At 36.8% G+C, this 23,376-nt stretch overlaps 1 protein-coding gene across 1 annotated transcript in view; it reads right to left on the bottom strand.

Moving 5' to 3' along the window:
* Positions 1-405: 405 nt before the first annotated feature.
* The window catches only part of LOC129221070 (uncharacterized), a 99,337-nt gene continuing 76,366 nt past the window's right edge, over positions 406-23,376 (bottom strand). The window contains exon 2 of the mRNA XM_054855508.1: positions 406-1,175. Within this exon, the coding sequence (XP_054711483.1) occupies positions 406-1,175 (770 nt within the window). The remainder of the gene's footprint in view (positions 1,176-23,376) is intronic.

Raw genomic sequence — 23,376 nt, 5'->3', positions numbered from 1 at the left:
GTTCTTGCCATTTGGCTCCGTATGACGCACCTCTAAGGGTGCCCCTCTGGCACCCTGAAAGGTGCCATAGGGAGGCGATTAGGTCCCTTAAGAGGGTGCTGCTGGTGTTACAACGTTCAACCATCTTTTCTAAAAGGTACCATATGCAACCCGCTGTTTTGAAAGTGTATAGCTTCTTCTGAATTTGTTTTAACCTTATATTGAATATTGTCGGAGGCTGCTTTCCATCGTTTCATGCGTCTTAGGGAAAAAGTGGCTATTTTTTCTTCCAAAGGGAGCATTTCTTCAAACACCTGTGAAAGAAATAGATGCAGTACTAGTAAAATCAGTACCAGTTTTTTTTAGTAATATTTTAATAAAAATGGATCGTTATTTTGGAACACCTAGTACTTTCGTCTGTTTTCGTTATCTTGCAGACAGAGCCGCCCTCGGAAAGAACATGGGATGATATGGCGCCATGGGCCCTCGGTTCAAGTAATAGCGGGGGAACTGAAAATTTTGCATCGCGTTGTAGTTGGTCTGATAAGCATCGTAGTGACCTCCTCTTCCGCTTCTGCGACTTCCTGCTATTTCGTTTTCTTCGAGATCCGAGAACATGCCTCCGCGGATGATTTCGAAACGGCCATTGCCCAAGAGGTTCTCTTCTGCCACGCTTTCTCTTGCCGACAGTTCTTCCTGAGGAGGTGATTTCACCAAGCTCGGCAATCCTTTTGGTGGTTTTTGACCTTTGAAATTCTTAACGGAGCTTCGCACTCGCAGTTTGGCATGGGATCTGCTTTTGGGCAAAGTGGTTCGTGGTGCTGTCTTTCCTGGCAGTTCCTTGGTCTGTTTCGGTTGTATCGGTCTGTGTCTAGGTGCTCGCCTACCGTTTGGTTTCTTCCCGTAAGGATCCAGCAGCGGAACGAATCCGGAATCTTCCGGCATGCCTTGCGAGTCGTATTTCCTGGAGAACTTCGCCTTGTCCTGCTTTGGGAAAGTCACTCGGTTCTCCTGGTCGCGAGCACTCTTTCGCTGACCGTCCGCAGGAGACAGTCTCTTATTTGCTGGGCAGATGGAACGGTGGCATTTCGTGGGGGCCGTCCTCGTTCCGTAGCGGGCCCCTTCCGAGCTGGGCCCCTCGGAGTTGCTTTGGCGGGAAGCACTGGGACCGTCCGGCAGAGCAGTAGCCAGGAATGCTGAAACATAGTTTTAAAATTGACAGGTTTTTGCCCAAGTATATCGTAAATGCAGCACATACAGGGAGAAACCAAAAATTGGAACTTTTTAACAATCAAAAGAAAAATCTAGATGGAAGAAAAACATTTTATTTATATTAATGGAAGCCTTAAAACTTGACATTTAAGCTACATTAATAGATAATAATTGATATTAAAAAAAAATACTGTGGCTCCCGGAAGTGTTCGTATACCTACCATTCTTAATGAAATAGGACTCGACCAGTTAATTAAAATTTCAGAATGGGTATCTTTACATAGTATAAAATGAAGTCTCCAAAAAGCGTGTGTTTAAACTCGCAAAACTCGAGAACTACTCTGCCGATTTCGCCGAAATTTTCACTGTTTGTTCCTTTAAGTCCTGAAAAGGTTTGCAGACCAGTTCGAAAAAAATTCGATGAATTATTCTTTTTTTATTCCAATTTAGGTTCAAGTTTCACTTAAATTCCTGAATATGGGGATGAAAAATTACTTGCACATATCGTTGGAAAGAGTAGAATTTTCCACGTTCTAAGCAATATTTTTCAATGCTCTAACCTACTTACGGCGGGAGTTATTTGCTTTTTTAGCTCGAATTTGTTTAGGCTTAGCTGAAATTTAGACACTACTTTCTTCATTAAACCTATCAATAAAAAGTGAAGGAATTATCCCACAGTTTTCTTTTTGACATCATTGGAAAAAGTGACATTTTTTACTCCAGATCTATCTCGACCTTTGGTCGAAAAACTAAGCTTCTATCTTCAAAAGAAAAAAAAGTTACAAACCTTTTTAAATCATGATTAAAAAATCACATTTCCATTCAAATTGTACACCATTTTCTTTCGCATTTTAATTCCTTAAACTTATTTTATTTTGTGTTTCCGTGGTTACGCTTTTTAAAACCATCTTTCTCTATTTAATTTCTTAAAAGTATTTTAATATCTGTTGTCATTGTTTGAAAGGGAAATTTTGCATAATGTTTTTTTTTTTTTTTGTTTTTGTTTATTTTAGCGTGATTGTTGAATATACGTCACGTGACACAATTTGTATTTTCAAGGCAGTAATTTGTATTTTCAAGGCATTTGTATTTTCATTTATTCGGGCAGAGCCGGGCAAGTGGCTAACTCTTTAAATATCACCAACATTGGTCGAATTAAAACCAGACTAAAAAATTTAAAAAAAAAAAAAATCGGCAAAGTTTTCGCTAAGTTGGCGACAAAACTTGGCGGCTAAAAGCTTGGCGATAGATCGATAAGTGTTAGACAAATTATAACACCACTTGAGTTAGCATTGAAATTAACATTGATTTCCCCCCAAGAAGGCGTAAAAGACCCCCTTAGGAACATGCGAATGCAACCAAAAGGGAAGGTGCACAACTAGACCCCACTAGGATTCTACGTACCAAATTTCACTCTTTTAGGATATGCCGTTTTTGAGTTATGCGAGATACATACGAACGTCACGAGAAAACTCGTTGTAATTAACTCGGGGATCGTCAAAATCGATATTTCGCGTGTCTATACGTTCTTAGGCATATATCCACGTGTAGTCGGGTTGAAAAAAAAAAAAAAACTCAATATTCATTCAGGGGCGAGCAAAATGGAAATTAAGATCGATTTTGAGTGAAAATTTTTTCCTGAATATATTACTTCCTTTTTTGTAAAAGGAAGTAAAAAGAAACAATGATATCGATTGCATCGATATTTGAAAATATATTAGCATAATTCAAGAAAATATAACTACAGTACACTACATACTAATTTGCAAAAATTCGATAATTCCAGAAAAACAAATTCCCCCAACCGCCTCAAAGTTTCCCGAAATTCTGCATCCCTATGACTGACAAAGATTTACTTTCCACAAAAGGTAATTTCGGAATCGTATTTCCGCGTTTCCTGCGGAAACAAAGCCAGTACGTGAATAGTATTTCCTGAGCCGTATCTTAAAAACAAGATGCCTATCGGCCGAAACGACACGCTGTAAGAATTTATAATTTGACCGACACTTTCTTGCTCTTGTGCTGTTGTGTTTGTTCCCACTGTAAAGAATAAATCACTTTCTTCGAAAAATCTCGGTTTAACCTCACGTAGCGTGGCAATGTCATTTCCTGGTAAAACGATTTTCTATTTATTTTGGTGACCCCCCTCCCTCTTTTGCATCATTTGCTCTTTATTTTTTAACACGCTTTTATTAGCTTCACCTGTATGTATGTATGTATGTATGTATCTAGTAACGGAATCTTGCAGCTCAAATTTCGCCCACTTCCTGCGATCGGATTCTTTTGAAATTTGGCACGCGACCTCAGACCCGATGACAATGCAATATTGTATTATCAAATTAATTAATTAACTCTTTTAATTGTTAATTTCCACCAAATTTAATCAATAATTTGGCATAAATCCAACAATGTAGAAAAGGAAAAATTAAAAAAAATACATTAAAAAATGATCGCAAAAATTATTGAAAAATATCAACAAAAACCTTTAATTTTTCTGCATCAGACAAAATCTGTTTCAATGTTCCAAGGTAATTAGAACACGAAATATAATTGTTTTTAACTCATTTCATGCCAAAATTTAGGTGAGCCTTCAATTGGAAATTCATTGCTGATCCAGGGGCGGATCTAGAGGGGGGCCATGGGGGCCATGGCCCCTCCCAAAGCCTTGTGATTGTAGGAATTTTTTTAAGGAAAAAAAAGAAAAAAGTATTATGAGAAGATAACAAAATTTAACACATGTATTTTACTGAAAAAGAAGTATAGACCTAAATTGGGAGATAACTTATATCCCTATCCTCAAAACAAAACTTATATTTCCAAAATTTTTCTCCATCTTTTACATCATTTCTTGATTCCAACTACAGACACTTGAACGATCTGCAAATGCTGCCGTTCTCAGAGTATACCTATTGTTCACAAGACCAAAGAGCACCTAAATTTTCGTTTTTACGACTTTAATTTCGAAATAGGAGGAGAACCCCCCTCTTCCCATGCCCTTTCACAAATGCCTTGATATGTAGCAAAAAATTGCATTTTAAGTGTTTAGTGGGAAAAAATGTCAGCGGAAACTAGCTTATCCAGCCCTTATCACTTAACTTGCTTAAAAGCAACTTTAATGAATTTTTTTTGGAACTTCAATTACAAACGAGTTTTGATAGGACCCCCTCCCTCCGTAGTGTATATCGTGATGATAGCTTTAAAAGGAGGTTTATTAGAGGAGCTCACGAATCTTCCATCCCTTTCTAAAATATGTATAAATATAGTTAAAAATCGAATTTTTAGAGCCTCAAAGGCAAAATATTTCCAGGAAGGAAGAATTCTAAGCACCTTCACACTTCCTTTAATGTAAGCATACATTACCTAAAGATGCATTTTTAGGCTGGGCAGCTGAAGAGTTAGAAGAGCACCCTTCCTCTTCTAACTTCTCAATGTATAATGATAGAATATTTTGGTTGCTAAGCTTTATTTTCAAAAAGTATTTTGGGGCCGGCGCCCAAAACATTTCCTTTCTCCGTACATCATCAAAAATAGACAAAATGCGTTTTTAGTTTCCTAATTTTCAAAAATTACTCGGAAATTTAAATTTTGAAACATTTTCGAGGGAGATTCCTAAATCCACCCCCTCACCGAATGTCTCGATACCCCGAAAATTGAATTTTAAAACTTCATTTTAATAAAATTTCCGGGGAGTTATCAGGGCCCAATCTCCCAATAGACAGAGTAGGCTGCTGCCTAGGACGGTAAACTTTTTAGCGGCGGCAAATTTGGTATTATAATGCACATTTTTTGAATTAAATTGTTATTCTTGAAAGTAAAATATTAGCATTCTTTCATTTTCCACAGAAGAGACAAATTTTTCATGTAATTTAATAATGATTACTTTCACACATCTTCTGAAAGTCAAATGTTTTTCAATCATGGTGTTTGCTGAATCGTCAGCAAAATTTGCCGAATAAAAAAATTTTCTGGAGATCACTGTGATCATTTCATCGGGGAGCCTCAGAATGTGAAACGCCATCATTTTTTCATAACTGTGACAGTTTGAACCTGGGGAACACTTTTTTACGTTTTTTTTTTGAGTCAAGGATATTTTTTAGGGATTCTTTTAGGGGGGGAGGGGACGACAGATTTCAAATTTGCCTAGGGGCGGCATGGAGCTAAATTCGGTCCTGGGGAGTTTGTTCAAAAATTTCGGATGGCCCCTCCCAAAACAATCGGCTGGATCCGCCACTGTGCTGATCAGACCATTGTTGAACAAAACTTTTATTCAAATGCATCTCAAATTTTCAAAGTAATATAAATATGATTTCCCCAAACATACATTGATGACTCACAGTAGCTTCCCATCGGGGTGCCCTTGTCTTTAAGATATTACCTCGCACTCGTTTTATAAATAATTTCGTCGCCTGATAATTCTCCAACATAAGACTAAAAAACAGAAAAATAAAATAATAGTTTAAAAAACTAAAAAAACACGCTTTCGTAGCAAAATGAACCCAAAAAGTGAAAAATAATCTTTGCATGATAGTAGTTGACCAATCAACTTAATTTTAATGTAATACAAAAAAGCGTGGGGGGCTTCTTATCAGTTGTCTTGAATTTCTTCCATTTGTTGTCCAAGCAAAAATGTAAATAGAAAGCGTGTTTTTTTAGTTTTTTAAACTATTATTTTATTTTACTTCATTTAGCGTTTGTCTATTCCGTATGAGGAAGCTAAAGCAGTTCTGACGAATAAACCACACGAATAATGAAAATTGTTCAAATAAGCAACAATCGGGAGAGGATATGGAAATTTTTTTTCATCTAAAAAATTATTTTCCCTCGTCCTCCTGTTATCAACATATAAGCTCTTAAAGTTTGCCGAAATTTTAAGAAAGGTGCCAAAGACTTGGAGAAAAATCGATGATCTACGCGAGTTCACCGTCTGTATGTGGCATGAGATCCATCTGCGAAGCACGTAAAAGATTTCTGCACCGTAACTCTCTAAATTTGGCACTTTCTCTTAAAATTTCGGAACGGGGACACGAGGGCAAACAGTTTATTTGTCCAAAACATATTTTACTATTCTCTTTTGATTGCTACTCATTTCGATTTCCCTAACCAAATTACACTATAGTATTTCTTGGTGAGTAGACATAGGAATAATCGAGAAAAAAAAATCCGGAGATTTTGAAGGATTCCCCCCCCCCCGAAGGGGTTTATTTTCTCTCGAGAAAAACTGAAATTTTTGAAATTTCTGGCTGATAATATTTATTCAGAAATTGAAAACCAACTCTCGATAACTCGAAGTCCCAATGGACCGACTAAAACTTCGAGTTATTGTTAGTTTAAGTTATGGGAAATTCCCACAACAGTTTGCAACCCTATAAAAATTTTGAGATAAAGGAATATTCGAGTAAGGCTTCGATTTATCGAGAGTTGACTGTACTTGCATCCAATGTTTTCAGAAGAATATTTAAAAAAAAATTTTGACCTTTGAATTCGTTAATTTTTTTTTTTTTTTTGGGGGGGGGGGATTAATTTTTTTAAAGATAAAATTTCACGTAAATTTCCTATTAAAGGGATGAAAGATAGCCCACAACCCTTTACATTCCATATCGTTCGAAAGATATTTTTTCCAGCATCAAATAAAGCTGGTTCAATTTTCGCAACTCCAGCGCTCGAATACGCTACCTTGCGGTGATTCACAAAATTAAAGAAAAGGGTAAAACATTACGTTCCACGTGCGTCTGTTGGTAAACATAGGCAGTTTGTAATGAATATTTATTAACGCATTCGACGTGTCTTAGATTGCTTTCAGCAACAGAAATTGTTTCGTCCCGTAATAGTATTCTCGAGCTTTTTAAAATTATGTTAGTATTCATTATTTCCCTCTAAAAAGTGAGTTGATTGCCGTAAATGGCGAAAGCGTAAACACAAGAAAACTCAACAACAATTAACAAACTTCGCATTTGCATGAAATTAAAAACAAATATGCTCGTCTGTTCAAAGGGTTTTTTTTTTTTTTTTTGTTTTTTTTTGAGCAATCACGATTGCTTATTGCTTTCATTTGACTGTTTTTGATGTCCTATCATTTTTCCCACCGCCACCCCCCACAGCATCACCGTCGACCGGCTCCTCACGATGCTGCTCCTCTAGCGAAAACCGTCTCCAGGTTTCGTCCATATCCTACACTTACACGTATACATACACGCACGTACACACACACAAACACATACACACACATACATATACACACACAAACACACACACACAACTACCCACACACTCATGCCTGCACACAGACAAAAACACACATGCCTACACACACACACATACCCTCCACACAAACACACACGCTTACATATACACACACACTTGTGATTGCGAAAAACATAATTTGAATTCAAGATGACAAAATTCAAATTAATTTTTTTTTAGAATTGTTTTTTTTTTTTTTTTTGAAAGAGGATGTTATACCAGGTAAAATTTTTATTGTTTTGTGTGAATTTGTAAGAATGTAGGTTTTTTTTTTTTCTTTTTCTTAAGCTCAAAAGAAGGATTTAATAACATTAACAGAAGAATTGAGGCTTTCATCTCCACCTAGTATAAAAATAATTAATTTAACTAACCTTATTTTACTGCAGCATTTAGTTGGAATGGACAGTATGCAAAATATTTTCTTGAATAGATATTATCGTAGAACGAAATGAAAAATATTTAACACACTGAGCATTTTCATCGCCAAATTAGTGTGCTATTTACTTTATTGCTTACATTATCAGCTGAAGAGTTTCACCAAAAAATTGTTTAGGGTTATAATTTTAGTATTGTGCGAGCTAAGAACCCTTGGCGAGATTTTGCATGTCCGTTATAAACCATTTTTATTTTTTATCATGTGTGGATTAAAATCTTAGAAAGATTACAGAATTCGACAAGTTTAAAGAAATAATGGAAGATCATTTCAAAAGAAAACTTCTACCATGTATCCGTGAGAATTTTATTGATGATGCGTGACAAAATTAAATCGTAATTCAGAAATTAGAAACATGCGGAACAGAAAAAATTGAAATTAATCAGAAATATATTTTTCGGAAAGAGCATGCTTAGTCGTGCTGCATGTCGTGCAGAGAGATCACCTACAATGTTTTCAAAAATGAACGAAGTCGTTCAAATCGACGAGTTGAATGAACGGATCAAAAGAATGAACGATCCTCTGATCATTAAAAAAAACTACATTGCCCACCTCTAGTTTTGATTACCCTTGGATAGAAAAAAATTCAAAAGCATTAACCAAACCGATCTACATTTCGCGTAATATTTCTGTATCTCAAAGCCAGGAGAACGTAAGTCACATTATGGTGATTTTACAGGAGAGAGAAAAAACTTTTTTCTGGTTCGCGCAAAGGATGGGACGTGCGCTCTTTTAACTCTACTAAAAAATTGATTTTTTTTTTCTTTTAAAGAATTACGTTTACATGACTCGATGCGGAATAAAATTCTACTACAATACACAAATAAACGGAAAATCGCAATTTTCGGACTCATGTCAGCCTGGGTTTGAGGTACAAATTTATCATTCATATCATGCTTAATACTAAAGAATATAAAATTTATTGATCAGAAGAGTTAAAAAAATAGTAAAACAATCATTTGAACAATAAATTTAGAAAAATATTGAAGCATTCATATGTAAAATCATGCACAAGAAAAAAGTGAAAATTTCTGCATGAAAATATTTTATTTGTCCAAATGTTTTGAGCCAGGGTTTCCCAAACTGAGTGCCGCCCAACCCCGAGGTGTCGCTGTTATAGGTGGGGGGATGGAGCATGAAGTGCCAACGGTACCAATGCATACTCGTAAGTGTATATTGTTACGAATTCTGTAAATAGTAGTAATTATTGTAGTAACGTAACCTGTAAATAGTTTCCCGTAATAAATATACAACCCCTTTACATTCGGCTAAAGTATACGAACCCCCTATTTCTTTTTTGTTCATTGATAAAATTTGATAACGGTCTACGCATTTCGAGAAGCATTTGGAAATTTGTAGAATATTTGAGAGATTTCTTTCGATGTTTATAAAAGCATCCCGCGTGATAAAAAGTTGAGTTTCGATTGAGAATTTGTTCTGAGAGTGTATTAGCTCCGTTTATTGCGAGGCATTTCGCTGTGTTGTTTTCGTATTTGGAAGTAAATACGTGTGTCACCGTTGAGTTAACGGCGTTGATTGATGTTTGTTTAATTGCTGATGATTAATTTAGCAGTTGTTAACGATTTCTTCTGTGTAAATAAAGCTCCTGTGTTTTTATCAAGAACTGTGTCGTCCTTTCAAGAAAGTTGGAAGTCGCGCCGGATCCGTTACAATATAATAGAGATTCAGTGGGGAGCCGTAAGAAAATTCTAACTTTTCAAAGGGTGCCGCGCAGGGGCGGATTTACAGTCCATTTAAGGCGGTGGCGATTAAAAACCGTAAAAGCCATATTCCTTCCCTCAAACCCGTCATGTAGGGGGGGGGGCTGGGAATCAATAGCCCCCCTTTTATCCTGTACTTTAAATACTAATCGCCCCTACTGCCCCTTTCGAACTTATCGCCCCCTTGAAGTGTTAAATATCTCCTTTGGGGGCTATCACCCCCAGGGTTGGGAACCACTGTTCTAAGTCATAGCAAAATATATTATAATACCAGTATAGTGTAAACCATGGAAGAAAAGTGTTGGAAGACACATATAGAATTATAAAAATTATTAAAGTTCAAAAAAGGGGGGAGGGGCGAGCTTAGGTTCAAATGAAATAGTGGGCAACGTTGTCCATCCTCGACTACAGTAACTGTGTAAATTTAATTTAAAACAAATTTGTGGAATACATGAAATACACCGCCAGCTCAGTCATTTCCAGCCGAGGACTGCAGCTTCGTGCTTATTAGCACTCATCAGGCCGGCATAGGAAAGTGACTGAGCTGGAAGTGGAAAACCTCTTAAATTTGTGGAATGTACTTGATTGAAATTATTAGCGATAGTTAGTAATTCCTTCAGTTTTATATTATTGGTTTTAGAAAATGAAGATCATGGAGGGGGCGGCCACCCCCTAGTAAATCCGCCCCTGGTACCGCGAGTCAGAAAAGTTTGGGAACCCCTGGATTGAGCAATCACGATTGCTTATTGCTTTCATTTGACTGTTTTGATGTCCTATCATTTTATTTTCCCGCCAGCACCCTCTGCAGCATCACCCTCGACTCCTCATGATGCTGCTCCTCTAGCGAAAACAGTCTCCAGGTTGCGTCCATATCCTACACTTACACGCATACATACACACAATCACACATATACATATACACACACATACACACACCTACACAAACGCATACACACACCTACACACTCACATACACACAACTACCCACACACTCATGCCTGCACACAGACACAAACACACATGCCTACACACACATACACCCTACACACAAACACACATACCCCCACACACAAACACACACGCCTACATAAACACACACACACTCGTGATCGCGAAAAACATAATTTGAATTCAAAATGACGAAATTCAATTCTTTTTTTTTTTTTGTGATTCAACTCTTTCTGAAAGTCATCTCCTCAAATGCGGAATAAACAAACAAGTTCGCATGTCCCTTTCGGATTTCAGAATGACGAAGTGTTGAAAAGTGTCAGGGTAATTAAATGAGGACGTGCTGCCCTGAGCCTGCTATCTCAGCGAAGATCTACATATAATGCTTCCTGAGCTGACGCGTTCCTTTGATTCATTTCGACATTTTCGCGAGTTGCGCAAGACGCGATTAAGCTGTGACATCACGAAAGTGCATTAAATCGTATTAAAGCAGAATTTTAATGGGATTGTGTGCGATAAAAAAAAACTTGCGAAATGGTGATCCCTTTCACTCTTCGAATCCGATTCAGAATAGGGTTGTTGTGCAAGCAATATAATGCACGCAAAGAGGGGAATTAAAAAGGCGCGTTCGTGTTGGCTTTTAATTAAATTTCGGGTTGCGACAGGCAGTAGCTGACCCTGTTCCATAGTATATGACCACTACTCGTCACATTGTGCACTAAAATTCAGTGAAAAAGAGCAGCGTTTTATTTGAAACTAGGGGTACCCGCACGGCTTTGCCAGTAGTAGAAAATTAAAAGGTCATTTGGTTCGCCTGTGTATTTACAAATAATGGATGGTGAATTTTTCGCCAATTTGCTGTGTTCATTTGCTCGCTCATGTTACGGTTCCACGTTATGATAACTTGGTCATTTACTCTTCCACGTTATGATAATTTGCTGGATAAAATATCCTTAAAATTGGAATAGAAAAAGAACAAAATCGAAGTTTCGAAAAATCGCACCGAGGTGCACACCCCCGTGCTGCAAACTAACATTGTGCCAAATTTCATGAAAATCGGCCGAACTGTCTAGTCGCTGTGCGCGTCACAGAGATCCAGGCATTCAAACAGAGAGAGATCTAGATATCCAGACAGAGAGATTTTCATCTTTATTATTAGTACTAGTAGTACCCGCACGGCTTTGCTCGTAGTTGAAAATTAAAAGGTCATTCGGTTCGCCTGTATATTTACAAATAATGGATGACGAATTTCTTGCCAATTGGCTATGTTCATTCGCTCTCCCGTTCCACGTCATGATAATTTCGTAATTTACTCGTCCATCTTATGATATTTTTGTTCTTAAAATTGGAATAGAAAAAGAACCACGTCGAATTTTCGAAAAATCGCTTCGAGGTGCACACCCCCATGCTACAAACTAACTTGGTGCCAAATTTCATGAAAATCGGCAGAACCCTCTAGGTGCTATGCGCGTCACAGAGATCCAGACAGAGAGACTTTAAGCTTTATTATTAGTTAAGAAGATAAGATAAAAGAAAACTGTCAGCAGGTTTAATCAGGAAACGGATAAACGAAAAACCCGCTAAAACGAATAAAACCGCCCGGAACCGAATATTTTCCCATGGGTGCAATGTCAAAGATTCCCGCTTAATCAAATCATTTTTCCGGATAATCGAATGAAATTAGTCAGCTTTCGCAAATACAGTAAAACCCCTCCTAACGGACACACCTCCTGTGCGAACAGTTTTTAATTCCCGATTCTAAAGCAAACAAAATTATTAAACCCCTAGCCTGCGGACTCCCCTCTATTGCGGACAAAAAAAAGCCCAGTTAGTGTCCGCATTAGAGGGGTTTTTTCCGCACTTTCGTTGAGACAATTTTTGAATAAGTTGAAAATAAATTAAGTAAGAAGAATTATTTTACGTAAAAATATAAAATAGTATTTCTTGCCAACAACTGGCGAGAAAAACAACATTCACATTCCATCAAACCTTTTCACTGTTCTATATAATTTCTTGTGTCGTTGACATTTCCAAAAAAAAAGCAAAAAAAAAAATAGATAGCGCAGACGGTAATTAAATTAAGTGAAACAAATAAATATGAACACTGCAGGCGATTATACATTAAAAAATACTAAATGTAAAATACGGTAGACGAGGGGGGGGGGGAGGAGTTAGAAAAAGTGTTCCCAAAAGAACTTGAGCAAGCAATCCCCAATTATAGGCTTTTTTTCACATACTAATGTAGTAAAAAAAGGTGCCAAAACAAACATTATACATTACTCAAGTTGTTAGCTGACTTTTTTCCTAAAAATTCTAACTTAATTATAGTACTATTTTGTTGTTTGCTTAGGTTTTTTTCTAAACCTTTTTTCAATAACATTAATTACTTACTTTATCTAAAGCTATTAATTTATTATTGCTACGTTTCAAGACAAGAAAAGTAGAGAAAATTTCCCCGCTTAATCGAATAATATTTCTTAGAACTGACAGTATTCGTTTAAGCGGGGCCGACATAGTTGTGCTCGAAAATGTTATGTTTCATTCAGTTTATGTTCTGTTAACTTTAATTGTTTGTTTAAGTTATAGTTTAACTTATAAAATTTCGATATGTTTCGTTTATTATAACTTTTGATGAAAGTAGCTCCTATTTTTCATAGTAAAATTTTGATCTACTAAAAGAAACAGAGTATTGAGGCAAGAAACTCGAAATCACACCCCATACTCTAAAAATTACCTATGTTTTTTTAGAGAAAATTAATGAAATGAATTATTTACAAAATAATGGAATAAGGGGAATGAAAATTATTCTAGTAACTAGGGGACTAGGAACTTAGGAACTAGTATTGGCGATATCGTGAAAAAAATGCGTCATAAAGAGCTAAAACGATACAGTATTTAAAGTTGGGGCTAGAGCCGCTATACAAATAGGCCGATGCATCAGCTTACGTTTAGCCATTTTGGATCGGAATTTTCATTGTTGCAGAGCTAGGGTTACCACGGCAAAGTTTCGGATTTCGCCAAATTTGCCGAAAATAATATTTTATTTAATAAACAATCACGTGCAGCTAATAATCGCTCGCAGTGAACAACCACCAAACGCGATTACTCGCCAGAAAAGGCAACCACTCAAACACGCGCTCCGATCCAAAATGGCTGATGTGCCGGCTCGTGTATATATATATAGGGGAGCCTTAGTTGGGGCAACCCCATCCTAGCAGCGTCATAACGCTGGGATTAGGATCTGTTTAGCCTTCATAATGCTGCCAGGTTAGGTTTCCCCCAACAGTAGTTCGTAATACCGGTTGTTGTCTCAATACACCTTTTTGTACCTAATTATTTTTTTAGGTTTTTTTTTTTATTATGATAAAAAATCATGACATCGCATACAATTATGTTTTTTTTTTTTTTTTTTTTTTCCAGAAAGTGTTTAGAAAATTTCAGAAAGTGATCAAGTTCTTCACTCGTTCAAAGGGGGGTAAACCATGGGGATCGTGACCACAGAGCAGATATAAGTTCTAGAGTGCGTGCTTCTTGATCTGCCGAATACAAACCTGCTGTCAACATGAGGGGAAAATAAAAGGGGGTGGGTTCTATATTTGGAGTCGACTTCGTGGCATCATGGTGAAGTTAAAGGACGTGTTTAGTTGATTTTGCGTGCTTGGCTGAAAGTTAGACCTTTTGCCAGACGGTAATGGTCAAAATAGCTTTCATGCGTACAGCCACAAAATAACCTTAGCACGCTCTCTAGTTTTTCGTTGATCTATAGTCATGACCTCCCCCTTAAAACGGCCGTTAGACTGCCTTTTACGGGCTAGAATTTCAAGAATGTAACAGAGGAGAGTCTCAAAAGCCCCATTTGTGTCCGAACATTACGCTTATTCGTCCTCAAATTTCAGGAAATTTGATTTTAAGTGTAATTGACGAATTTACTGAGTGAAAAATGCTCAAACGCTTCGTCAAATTCACAAAACTTCTTGAGATTTGAGCATAAGTTTCTGACTTTCTGACCCAGTGAAAAAAGAATCGTCGTAAATAATGAAATTTGTCCTTCGATTGAAGAATGGAGTTGTTTCCTTGAGTCAAAAGTACTATTTTTAGTCATTGAAATTGATAGAATAAGCAAAAGAATAACACGGACCCAGAAAATATTTTCATTTTCCCAACAGTTTTTTTTTATATATATAATTAATTTTTTTAAATGTCCGATTTTTCAAACAAGGTGTGGCCTTTATGACGTCACAAATGATGCTATTTGCCGCATCTTTCCTCCGCGTTTCCACGTTATGATAATCAAGAAGCGAATTAAATAGTGCGCTCTGCGCTTGTTATCAACCATATCGTTACCAGTACTCGTGGGTAAAGATGTAAAGTAAATATTGTATTCTATGAATGGCAGCACTGAATGACACTTCATTTGTGACGTCATCGGCAGAAGCGTAAACGATGAAAAAGCACCGATTAAAGTTTTTTAGAAGTATTAAACTTAGTCAAATTATTTAAAAAATGGTCAGATCCTATGTTTTTAAGTATGCTCTTTCAGAAAAAAATACTTTTAAAATTTTGGAAACGACCCCATTCTCGAAAGTGAACAATGAATTTCCGAGAGTGTGACACCCACTTCCGATTAATGTGATAAAATTATAATAATCCCCCCTCGACCCCCCCCCCCCCCCCCCCAAATCGGTAGCTGGTTGCCTGAAAAGGAAATTCGGAAATTTGAACTCTGACGAGGCGATTATGCGTAAACATCGACGAGCCATTATTTTATGCTCCAGCAGCTAAGGTATCTCCAAAGCAATTCTTGCCTGTAACCTAATCTACATTTAGCCAGAAAAATAATAGCATGGAAATGGGGACTGTCTGTCAGCCTTGTGTTAAAATACTTCGAGTTCTTTTTCAAGGGGAACTAATTTCACTCTCTATTTCTGGCTATTCCGAGTAAAACCCCTCAAAATTGGACGCAATTGCTGGGGCCAATGACAGTTGTCAGTATATTTAGGTTTTCAGTCTATCGATGTGGGGCAGCTGAAACAGTTTACCTTTTTCAAAGTGAACGAATTGCAAATTGGTTTTAAAATTTACAGTACATAAAGAAAGAGCAATGTATCTTATATAATTAAAAACTGAGCGTATGTATCTATGTACAGATGGGGGACAAAATAATATGAACACCTATGAAAAAGTATGCCGTATTTCACACCTATAGTACAGCCACGCCACCTGCAACAGAAGTCTGCCACCTGGTGAGCGTGAAAAGGAACCTATCAGTGTCTCAACAGTAGTCACAAATGTTGCGTGCTTGGTTCTAAGTTTCTGTAATAAGTTGAGATGTCAGACCTTACAGAGTTCCAAAGAGGAATGATTGTTGGGGCGCGTTTAAGTGGAGCATCGGTTACGGAAACAGCAAAGCTTTTGGGGTGTGCAAGAGGTACGGTGTCAGAGGTTATGACAGCATACACGAAAGAAGGTAAGACGACGTCTTCAAAGCACCACAGTGGCCGAAAGTCAAAGCTTGCTGATAGGGATAGAAGAGCTTTGAAGCGCATAGTAGCCCAAAAGCGCAAGCAATCCTTATCCGAAATAACATCTGAAATGACCAGCCATCTCCAGGACCCCGTTTCAACAAAAACTGTCAAAAGGGAGCTTCATGCTGCGAACATTTATGGCAGAGTGGCAATTCGAAAACAATTGGTGACAGCAACTAATGCTTTCAAGCGACGTCAATGGTGCCGAGACCACAAAGTTTGGTCCTCACAGATGTGGCAACAGGTAATATGGTCAGAAGAATCATCATTTACCCTATTTCAGACTACCGGGCGCGTTTATGTCTGGCGAACGCCCTCAGAAGCCTTTAATCCTGAATGCCTCTTGCCGACTGTGAAGCATGGGGGTGGCTCAATTATGGTATGGCGTGCGATATCTTGGCGTGGTCTTGGGCCACTTGTTATTCTGCATGGGCGTGTCAAATCTAATCACTATCTGAGCATTCTAGAGGATCATGTCCATCCGTTTGTCCAGACTGTGTTCCCTGGAGAGCGACCGCTCTTTCAAGACGACAACGCCCCCATACACACTGCCAGATGTGTCCAAGAATGGTTCGAAGAGCATGACAGTGAAGTTGAACATCTCGCCTGGCCCCCTCAAGTCTCCGGACTTAAATATTATTGAACATTTATGAGGATATTTAGAGTCCAAACTTCGTTCCCGATTTCCACCTCCATCCGTACTTTCGGAATTAGAGACCATTCTGCAGGAGGAATGACTTAATATTCCTTTAAATGTTGTCCATGACCTTTATGCATCTATCCCCCGTCGCATTCAATCTGTTCTTCAATCAAAGGGTGGTCCAACCCTCTATTAATAAAGATTTTTCCTTATTTCACAGGTGTTCACATTATTTTGTCCCCCATCTGTATGTACCTATGTATGCCTAAGCTTCTTCTCCCGAACGACAGTGAACTGACCATCGAACCATCGATGGATTCGTCATCTTCCCGTCTTCATGTTTGGCTATTTAACATAATCCTCCGATAATAATTAGCGGAGATATCAAAAACTATTAATTATGACACTTAGATCTTACTACTATTATATATGCGAAAGTTTGTCTGTATGGATGTATGGATGTATGGATGATGTTTGTTACTCTTTCACGAAAAAACTACTGAACGGATTTTTATGAAACTTTACAATAATATAGCTTATGCATCAGAATAACACATAGGGTAGTTTTCGTCCCGTTATGGGGGGCAAAACCCCCTTAGGGGGGCAATAAAATACAATTTTAGTATAAATTCTCTAATATAGGGATGAAAAAATACTTGCACATATTTACATTATATGTCCATCGAAAGCTCTGATTTTTCTGCTGAAGATGGCACCTATTCGAAATTTCTAAGTAGAATAAAAAATGAGTTATGAGCTTTTTAGTTCCATGTTCGAAGGCTTTCCTCAACTCAATACAGTATTTAGTGTATCATCTCAACTCCCTGTCGATAGCGGCAATTGTTGTATTGTTGGCTATCTTTGCTTTTCGTGACTGTTCAAGGCTTTTCTCGAGTCAAATCTTGAAATAAGATTTTTGCACAAGATTGGCAAATAATACATGATTTGGCTGATCATTTTCCATTTAAACGGAACTTTAATGTAATTAATGGTTTTTATTATTATTTATGCTGATTGAACACTTACTCTCATTATCTAATCAATCAGCAGATCGCCAAAATTTTTGCAGAAAGATTTCCGTAGCTGATGCATTTGGTAGTTTTTTTCAACGTCGCTGTTTTTGAAGCCGAAGACTACGTCATAATGTTTCTCAGCTTTCACCATGTAAACAAAATATCGCCAATCAAAGAATCTTAAAAAAAAAATTTACTGTGTTAAATAATTCAGCAATAAATTAGGCAAATCCATAAACAGCACAAAAACTTCCATTAATTTTCCTTTTTGCACAATGTCAAACAATCGCCAAATTTTACTACTTATTTTGGAAACATTTCGGATGAAACTCTTTAGCGCCATTTTATGGTGACCAAAAGTATCTCAGCACCTGGCAATAATATCTCAACGAAAATTAATATCATATCGTTTTACAAAGTAAGGAAAGAAGGGGGGGAGCATCATCGAAGGTATCCCAAAACGATTCAAGCAAATTCGGTAAAATCGCACCAAGAGCCCACAATGATTGAAATTTCCCAAAATAACTAAAGCAAGTATAAGGGGATTACGAGCGCGGCTATATTTTTTTTTTTAAACTTCGTACTTCACTAGCTATACAGAGAAGGTTTTAGACTCCATGTTAAAAAAAAAGTATCAAGAGATTAATCTTTTTAAACACGAGAAGATTAATTTCATGTTTTGGAAATTTGAATATGCTTAAATATAGTGCTTTCGTTTCTAAATCAATACTACTTTGTTCTTTATACTTATTGCTATTTTAGTTTTATGGGTAAGAAAGAAACTCGATTTTTAATCAAGTCAAAAAGATGTGTTTTAAATTCTTTCACTTAAAACAGAAAACAAAAGCAAGTAGCGATTTTTTCTCATAATTATTACTGACCCAGGCAACGCCGGGTATTTTTGCTAGTTTCGACATAAAATCCCTATTTTTCGAAGACTTTCCTCCATTCAAATGATTATTCAGTGCTTCATCTCTACTTTTCGCAACAATGCTTTTACTAAAATTCATAGCGTGAAGAAAATCATTAAGAAGAAAAATCTGTTACCATTTTGATTTCTCGAATTTGAACAGATAAAATTCTGTATTTTGTTTTGAGGCTTTTCCCGTAATCGGGGGATTTAAAAGGTTTCCTTTTTGGTTATTTTTCCACAATCTGCCGCAAAATTTCGCTGTTTTTTTTTTTTTTTTTTTTTTTTTTTATGACTGGTTGTTGAACACATCACTTGACCTAAATTTTATTTTCGAGGTAGACCGAGCAAAACCGGGCGACGCAGCTAGTTTTGTAATAAAAACTGCAATGAAATATTATTTTTCATATTTTGCGGTAAATTTGTACCTTCCAAATAAAAAAAAAGTGGAAAATTTCACTTTGTTCCGAAGGAACTCGATAAATTGTATAAACATTTAAAATCAAAACATGCCGACTATTAATTTAATAAGTACTAGGGATATCAGTAAGTTTCAATTAATATTTAAAGTATTAATTTCAAAAATTGTACCAAAAATAATTTTGGATTAACCACAAAAAGTTAGAATACGTGTAACAAATTTTTAAAATGACTTGTTACTTTTATCATACTTGGCCTGATTGTCACGGAAAAATCTGAGGCTTTCTTTTGCTAATATCCCAACATCTAGACCAAAACGACTTCGGGATTTCACTAAATGATTTGCTTCATCTTAAGGTACAACTTAACGCTGAAAAATTAAAATTCTAAAATAAAATCATTATTTCGGTTAGGATGGAAAACAGCAAATTTCATTTAACTTCTCCATTAAATGTTTAAATATAGAACCTATTGTTACAAATTTTATCGCCTTGCGACAGCAATGTTAATTGTAATCATAATGGAAATTTTGAATCAAGGCTTCTCTGAAGCAAGTATGAAATGTGTTCACTGTCATTAATCGATATCGATAACGGGCCTAAGTGAAGAGACATATTAGGATCTTTATCACAAGTAACTTGTATGTTTTGAACCACAAATTAGCTTAGGAAACCTTTTATTTAAATGGTTTTAATTCAATTAGCAAACAAATAAATCCTAGAGAGGAACAAGGATTAATTTTTAGTGCTAATTGCTTAAAGTTTAAGTCACGTATATAGGTTTTTTTCCTTTTAGTATAAAGCATTTAATGAAAAAGAGAGGTGAAATTTCGTGATGGCAACAATATTCTACTTCTGAAATACATTTACAACAAAAAGGATAAAATAACAAAAATTTTTAAAAAATACTAAGCACTTTTCATAATGCACTTAAAAGGACAAAATAACTTTTCTGAGTTAGAAAGGACAATTTAAGAATTCCTGTAGTTTTCAATTATTCCAAGAAAATGACTCCACAAACGAGGAAAAGTGCGGCTCAAATCATTTCGAACCAAACTTTCCCACAAAAATATGCCATGTTTCAACTAGTGATGTTCCGGATATCCGTATCCGTATCCGCGGATATCCGAGGGGGGAAAATCTGTATCCGTATCCGTATCCGTCACTTTTTTGACGGATCTTAAACGTATCTTTTCTATTCTAAAAATTCTAAAATGTTTGAATAAAAGACTCTTAAATTCCGTTTAAATTAGGTTTTATTCCCTATTTTAATTACAAGGTATCATTTCAGAAGCCAAAGGCCCTCTGAGACATGTTTTTTTTTTTAAATTTTTTGTTTGATATTAGTTTTTGTTATTGATTTGAGGTTTCTTTTTTTCTTCATTTTGGTTTTTCCCGACATCTTTCAAAAAAGGTGAGACAGAATTCTCTATTTACTGTTTGTAAAGGTGTTCCCAGCTCTGTTATTCCGTCAGTCGGAGTAATTTGGGTGGAATGGGTCAGCGCTGCATTTATGCTGAAATAAAATGCGAAATTTTTTTTTCTAGCCTATCCAGTAGCAGCTTTACATTCTTACTCCTGTATTCTTCATCTACCGAGCAAGCTAGAAATAATTTTTCACATTCTATGTAAGCATTAATGCTGCGCTGATCCGTTCGTTCCAACTCTCCATCAATTTTAACGGAGATTTCTTCAAAGAGTAAATCATAGTCTGTATCATATTTTCGCCGTAGATGACATTTGTTGAAGAAACAGTGTTATTATAGGGACGAGAATACCTTCCGTTAAAAAATACCTTTCCGTTTAAATTTTACACTTGGATAGTTGAATTGGGAAAAAAAAAAATTTGAGATCCGTATCCGTATCCGCGGATCTTGACACGATTGATCCGGATCCGGATCCGCGGATCTACTTTTTAAACGATCCGGCACATCACAAGTTTCAACACTCAAATTTACGACAGAAAGTTAGATAATCATAAGAAATTCTCTACTATACTTGAGCCGCACTTTTCTTCGTTTGTGGCGTCATTTTCTTGGAATTTTTGAAAACTACAGGAAGACAAATTTTCCTTTCTGACCCAGAAAAGTTATTTTATCCTTTTGAGTGCACTATGAAAAGTGCTTAGTATTTTTTAAAAAAATCTGTTATATTATTATTATACCTGGATTATCAGAACTAGTTATTTTTTGACTGGAATTAACTATATGTTTGTAAACATAGTTCGAATATTGCTTGATAGTTGCTGATGTAAACTCAAAATAGTTTACGATTTCACTTTGCCCAGCTATTTCATTTCACCCCACGTTCCCCTAATATCCTCGCTGTTGGGTAAATAATTTGCAACACCGGTATCAGAAAAAATGGCTTCTCGATTCTTAGAGGTTGTACCGTATCTAGGAGCGCCCCGACAGGTGGTCACTGTGACCTCTCAAAATATGTCTTTTTACTTCCTTTTACAAAGAAGGAAGTGTTGTATTTGCAAAAAAAAATTCACTCAAAAATCGGCCTTAATTTCTATTTCGCTCACCCCCGAATGAATGTTGGGTTTTTTTTCGACCAGCCCACACGTGGATATATGCCTAGGAACGTACAGACACCCGGAATATCCATTTTGACGATCCCCGAGTTAGTTACAACGAATTTTCTCGTGACGTCTGTATGTACGTAAGTATGTGTGTATGTATCTCGCATAACTCAAAAACGGTGTGTCCTAGAAAGTTTAAATTTGGTACGTGGACTCCTAGTGGGGTCTAGTTGTGCATCTTCCCTTTTGTTTGCATTCGGATGTTCCTAAGGGGGTCTTTTGCCCCTTTTTGGAGGGAGATCATTGTTAGTTTCGATGTAAACTCAAGTGGTGTTATAATTTGGCTAACACTTGGCGATATATTGCTAGTCTTTTAATCGCCAATTTTTGTCGCCAACTTGGCGACAAATTTGGCGGTTTTTTTTTTAATCTGGTTTCAATTTGGCCACTGTTGGTGATATTTAGAGAGTAAGCTATTGAATCACATTAAAACTGCCAGTAATGGGGAAATGACATTAAATTGGAGTAAAAGGAAGTCATGTGATGCACACATCAGCTCGTTTCGGCAGACTTTGCTGACAATTCGGCAAAACTGGAAAAAATGTTGCAACATTTTGGGATTTATATTTTCTTTTTAAAAAATTTTTAAATTGTTTTTTGATTATAAATGCGGAATGTTCTTTCAAATCAGATGTCATGTATGTGCGATACGTGTGCATGCTCTTATTTTATCATTCGGTGGAATTGGAATTTCATTCGGCAAATTGAGATTGCTCTTCCTCTCAAGAACTTTAGTTCGGGGTTTCTCTGATCGTATCTCGTGTGTCTCGAAAGAGGAAAACCGCTAAAGTACGTGCAAGAGACGCTAAGGAGAGATAAAATGCCGGAGACTCTGTCTCAGGTGAACGGGCGATCGATCGCGCAATCAGAATCTAAATATACTGTACAACTCACCCCCACATATAGACAGAGGTGAGCGGCATAAAACACGATGCCAAACAGCTTGAAACCGCGCCAAATCTACTCGCATCCATCTTTTCTTCAGCCGCCAACTCCTTGTCCGTTTGCCAAATCACAAAGGAGGATAAAAAGAAACTGGATTATCAAAGGTTATGATAAATAATTACCGTCCATTAAGAGCTATTGTTATTGCGGAAGAGTTGAACAATGTGCCGCTGCAAATAACTTTTGAGCAGTCTGTTGCTAGCGGATTTTCGATCTGTTGTGAGATCAGGTGAAGAAATTGGGCTTGTGAGGTGAATTTATACTCTTTAAGTAGGTTTTTTACGGCTGCGGAGTCGGAGAATTTTAAAGCTTTCGACTCCGACTCCTTCGCCCCAAAATCAGTCCAACTCCGATTCTGACTCCGCAAGTACTGTCAGAGTTGCGGACTTGGGGGGGGGGAGAAATGACCGACTCCGACTCTTGAAATTTTAAACCTTCGACTCCCGACTCCGACTCCTTTACCCCAAAATCAATCCGACTCCGACTCCACAGCCCTGGTTTCAACCATGTTTTAACTCGCAAACTGGCAAAAATGTGGAGAGAAAAAATCTCGGATCAGTGAGTTGCTTTTTTTTTATTCCAAGGGAAAAGAATTACCAGGTGTTAAAGAACTGTTCAAATTAATTTTAAATTCTTATATTTGGATTTATTTATATTATGATAAATGAGAGGGGGAGGGGGAGAAAATTTCCCGAAATATTTGGTTTGCTATTGTAAAAATGATGCAAGTTTGGTAAAAATTGGTTTCAAACTATTTTTTTTTTTTTTTAAATAATGAAATATCTGCTTTTTGAAAAGCAGCCT

The sequence above is a fragment of the Uloborus diversus genome, chromosome 4 (genome assembly GCF_026930045.1).
Source record: "Uloborus diversus isolate 005 chromosome 4, Udiv.v.3.1, whole genome shotgun sequence".
In the NCBI taxonomy this organism is placed as follows: Eukaryota; Metazoa; Arthropoda; class Arachnida; order Araneae; family Uloboridae; genus Uloborus; species Uloborus diversus.
Note: the sequence above shows the minus strand (reverse complement) of the source record. Positions and strands in the feature narration are given on the sequence as shown.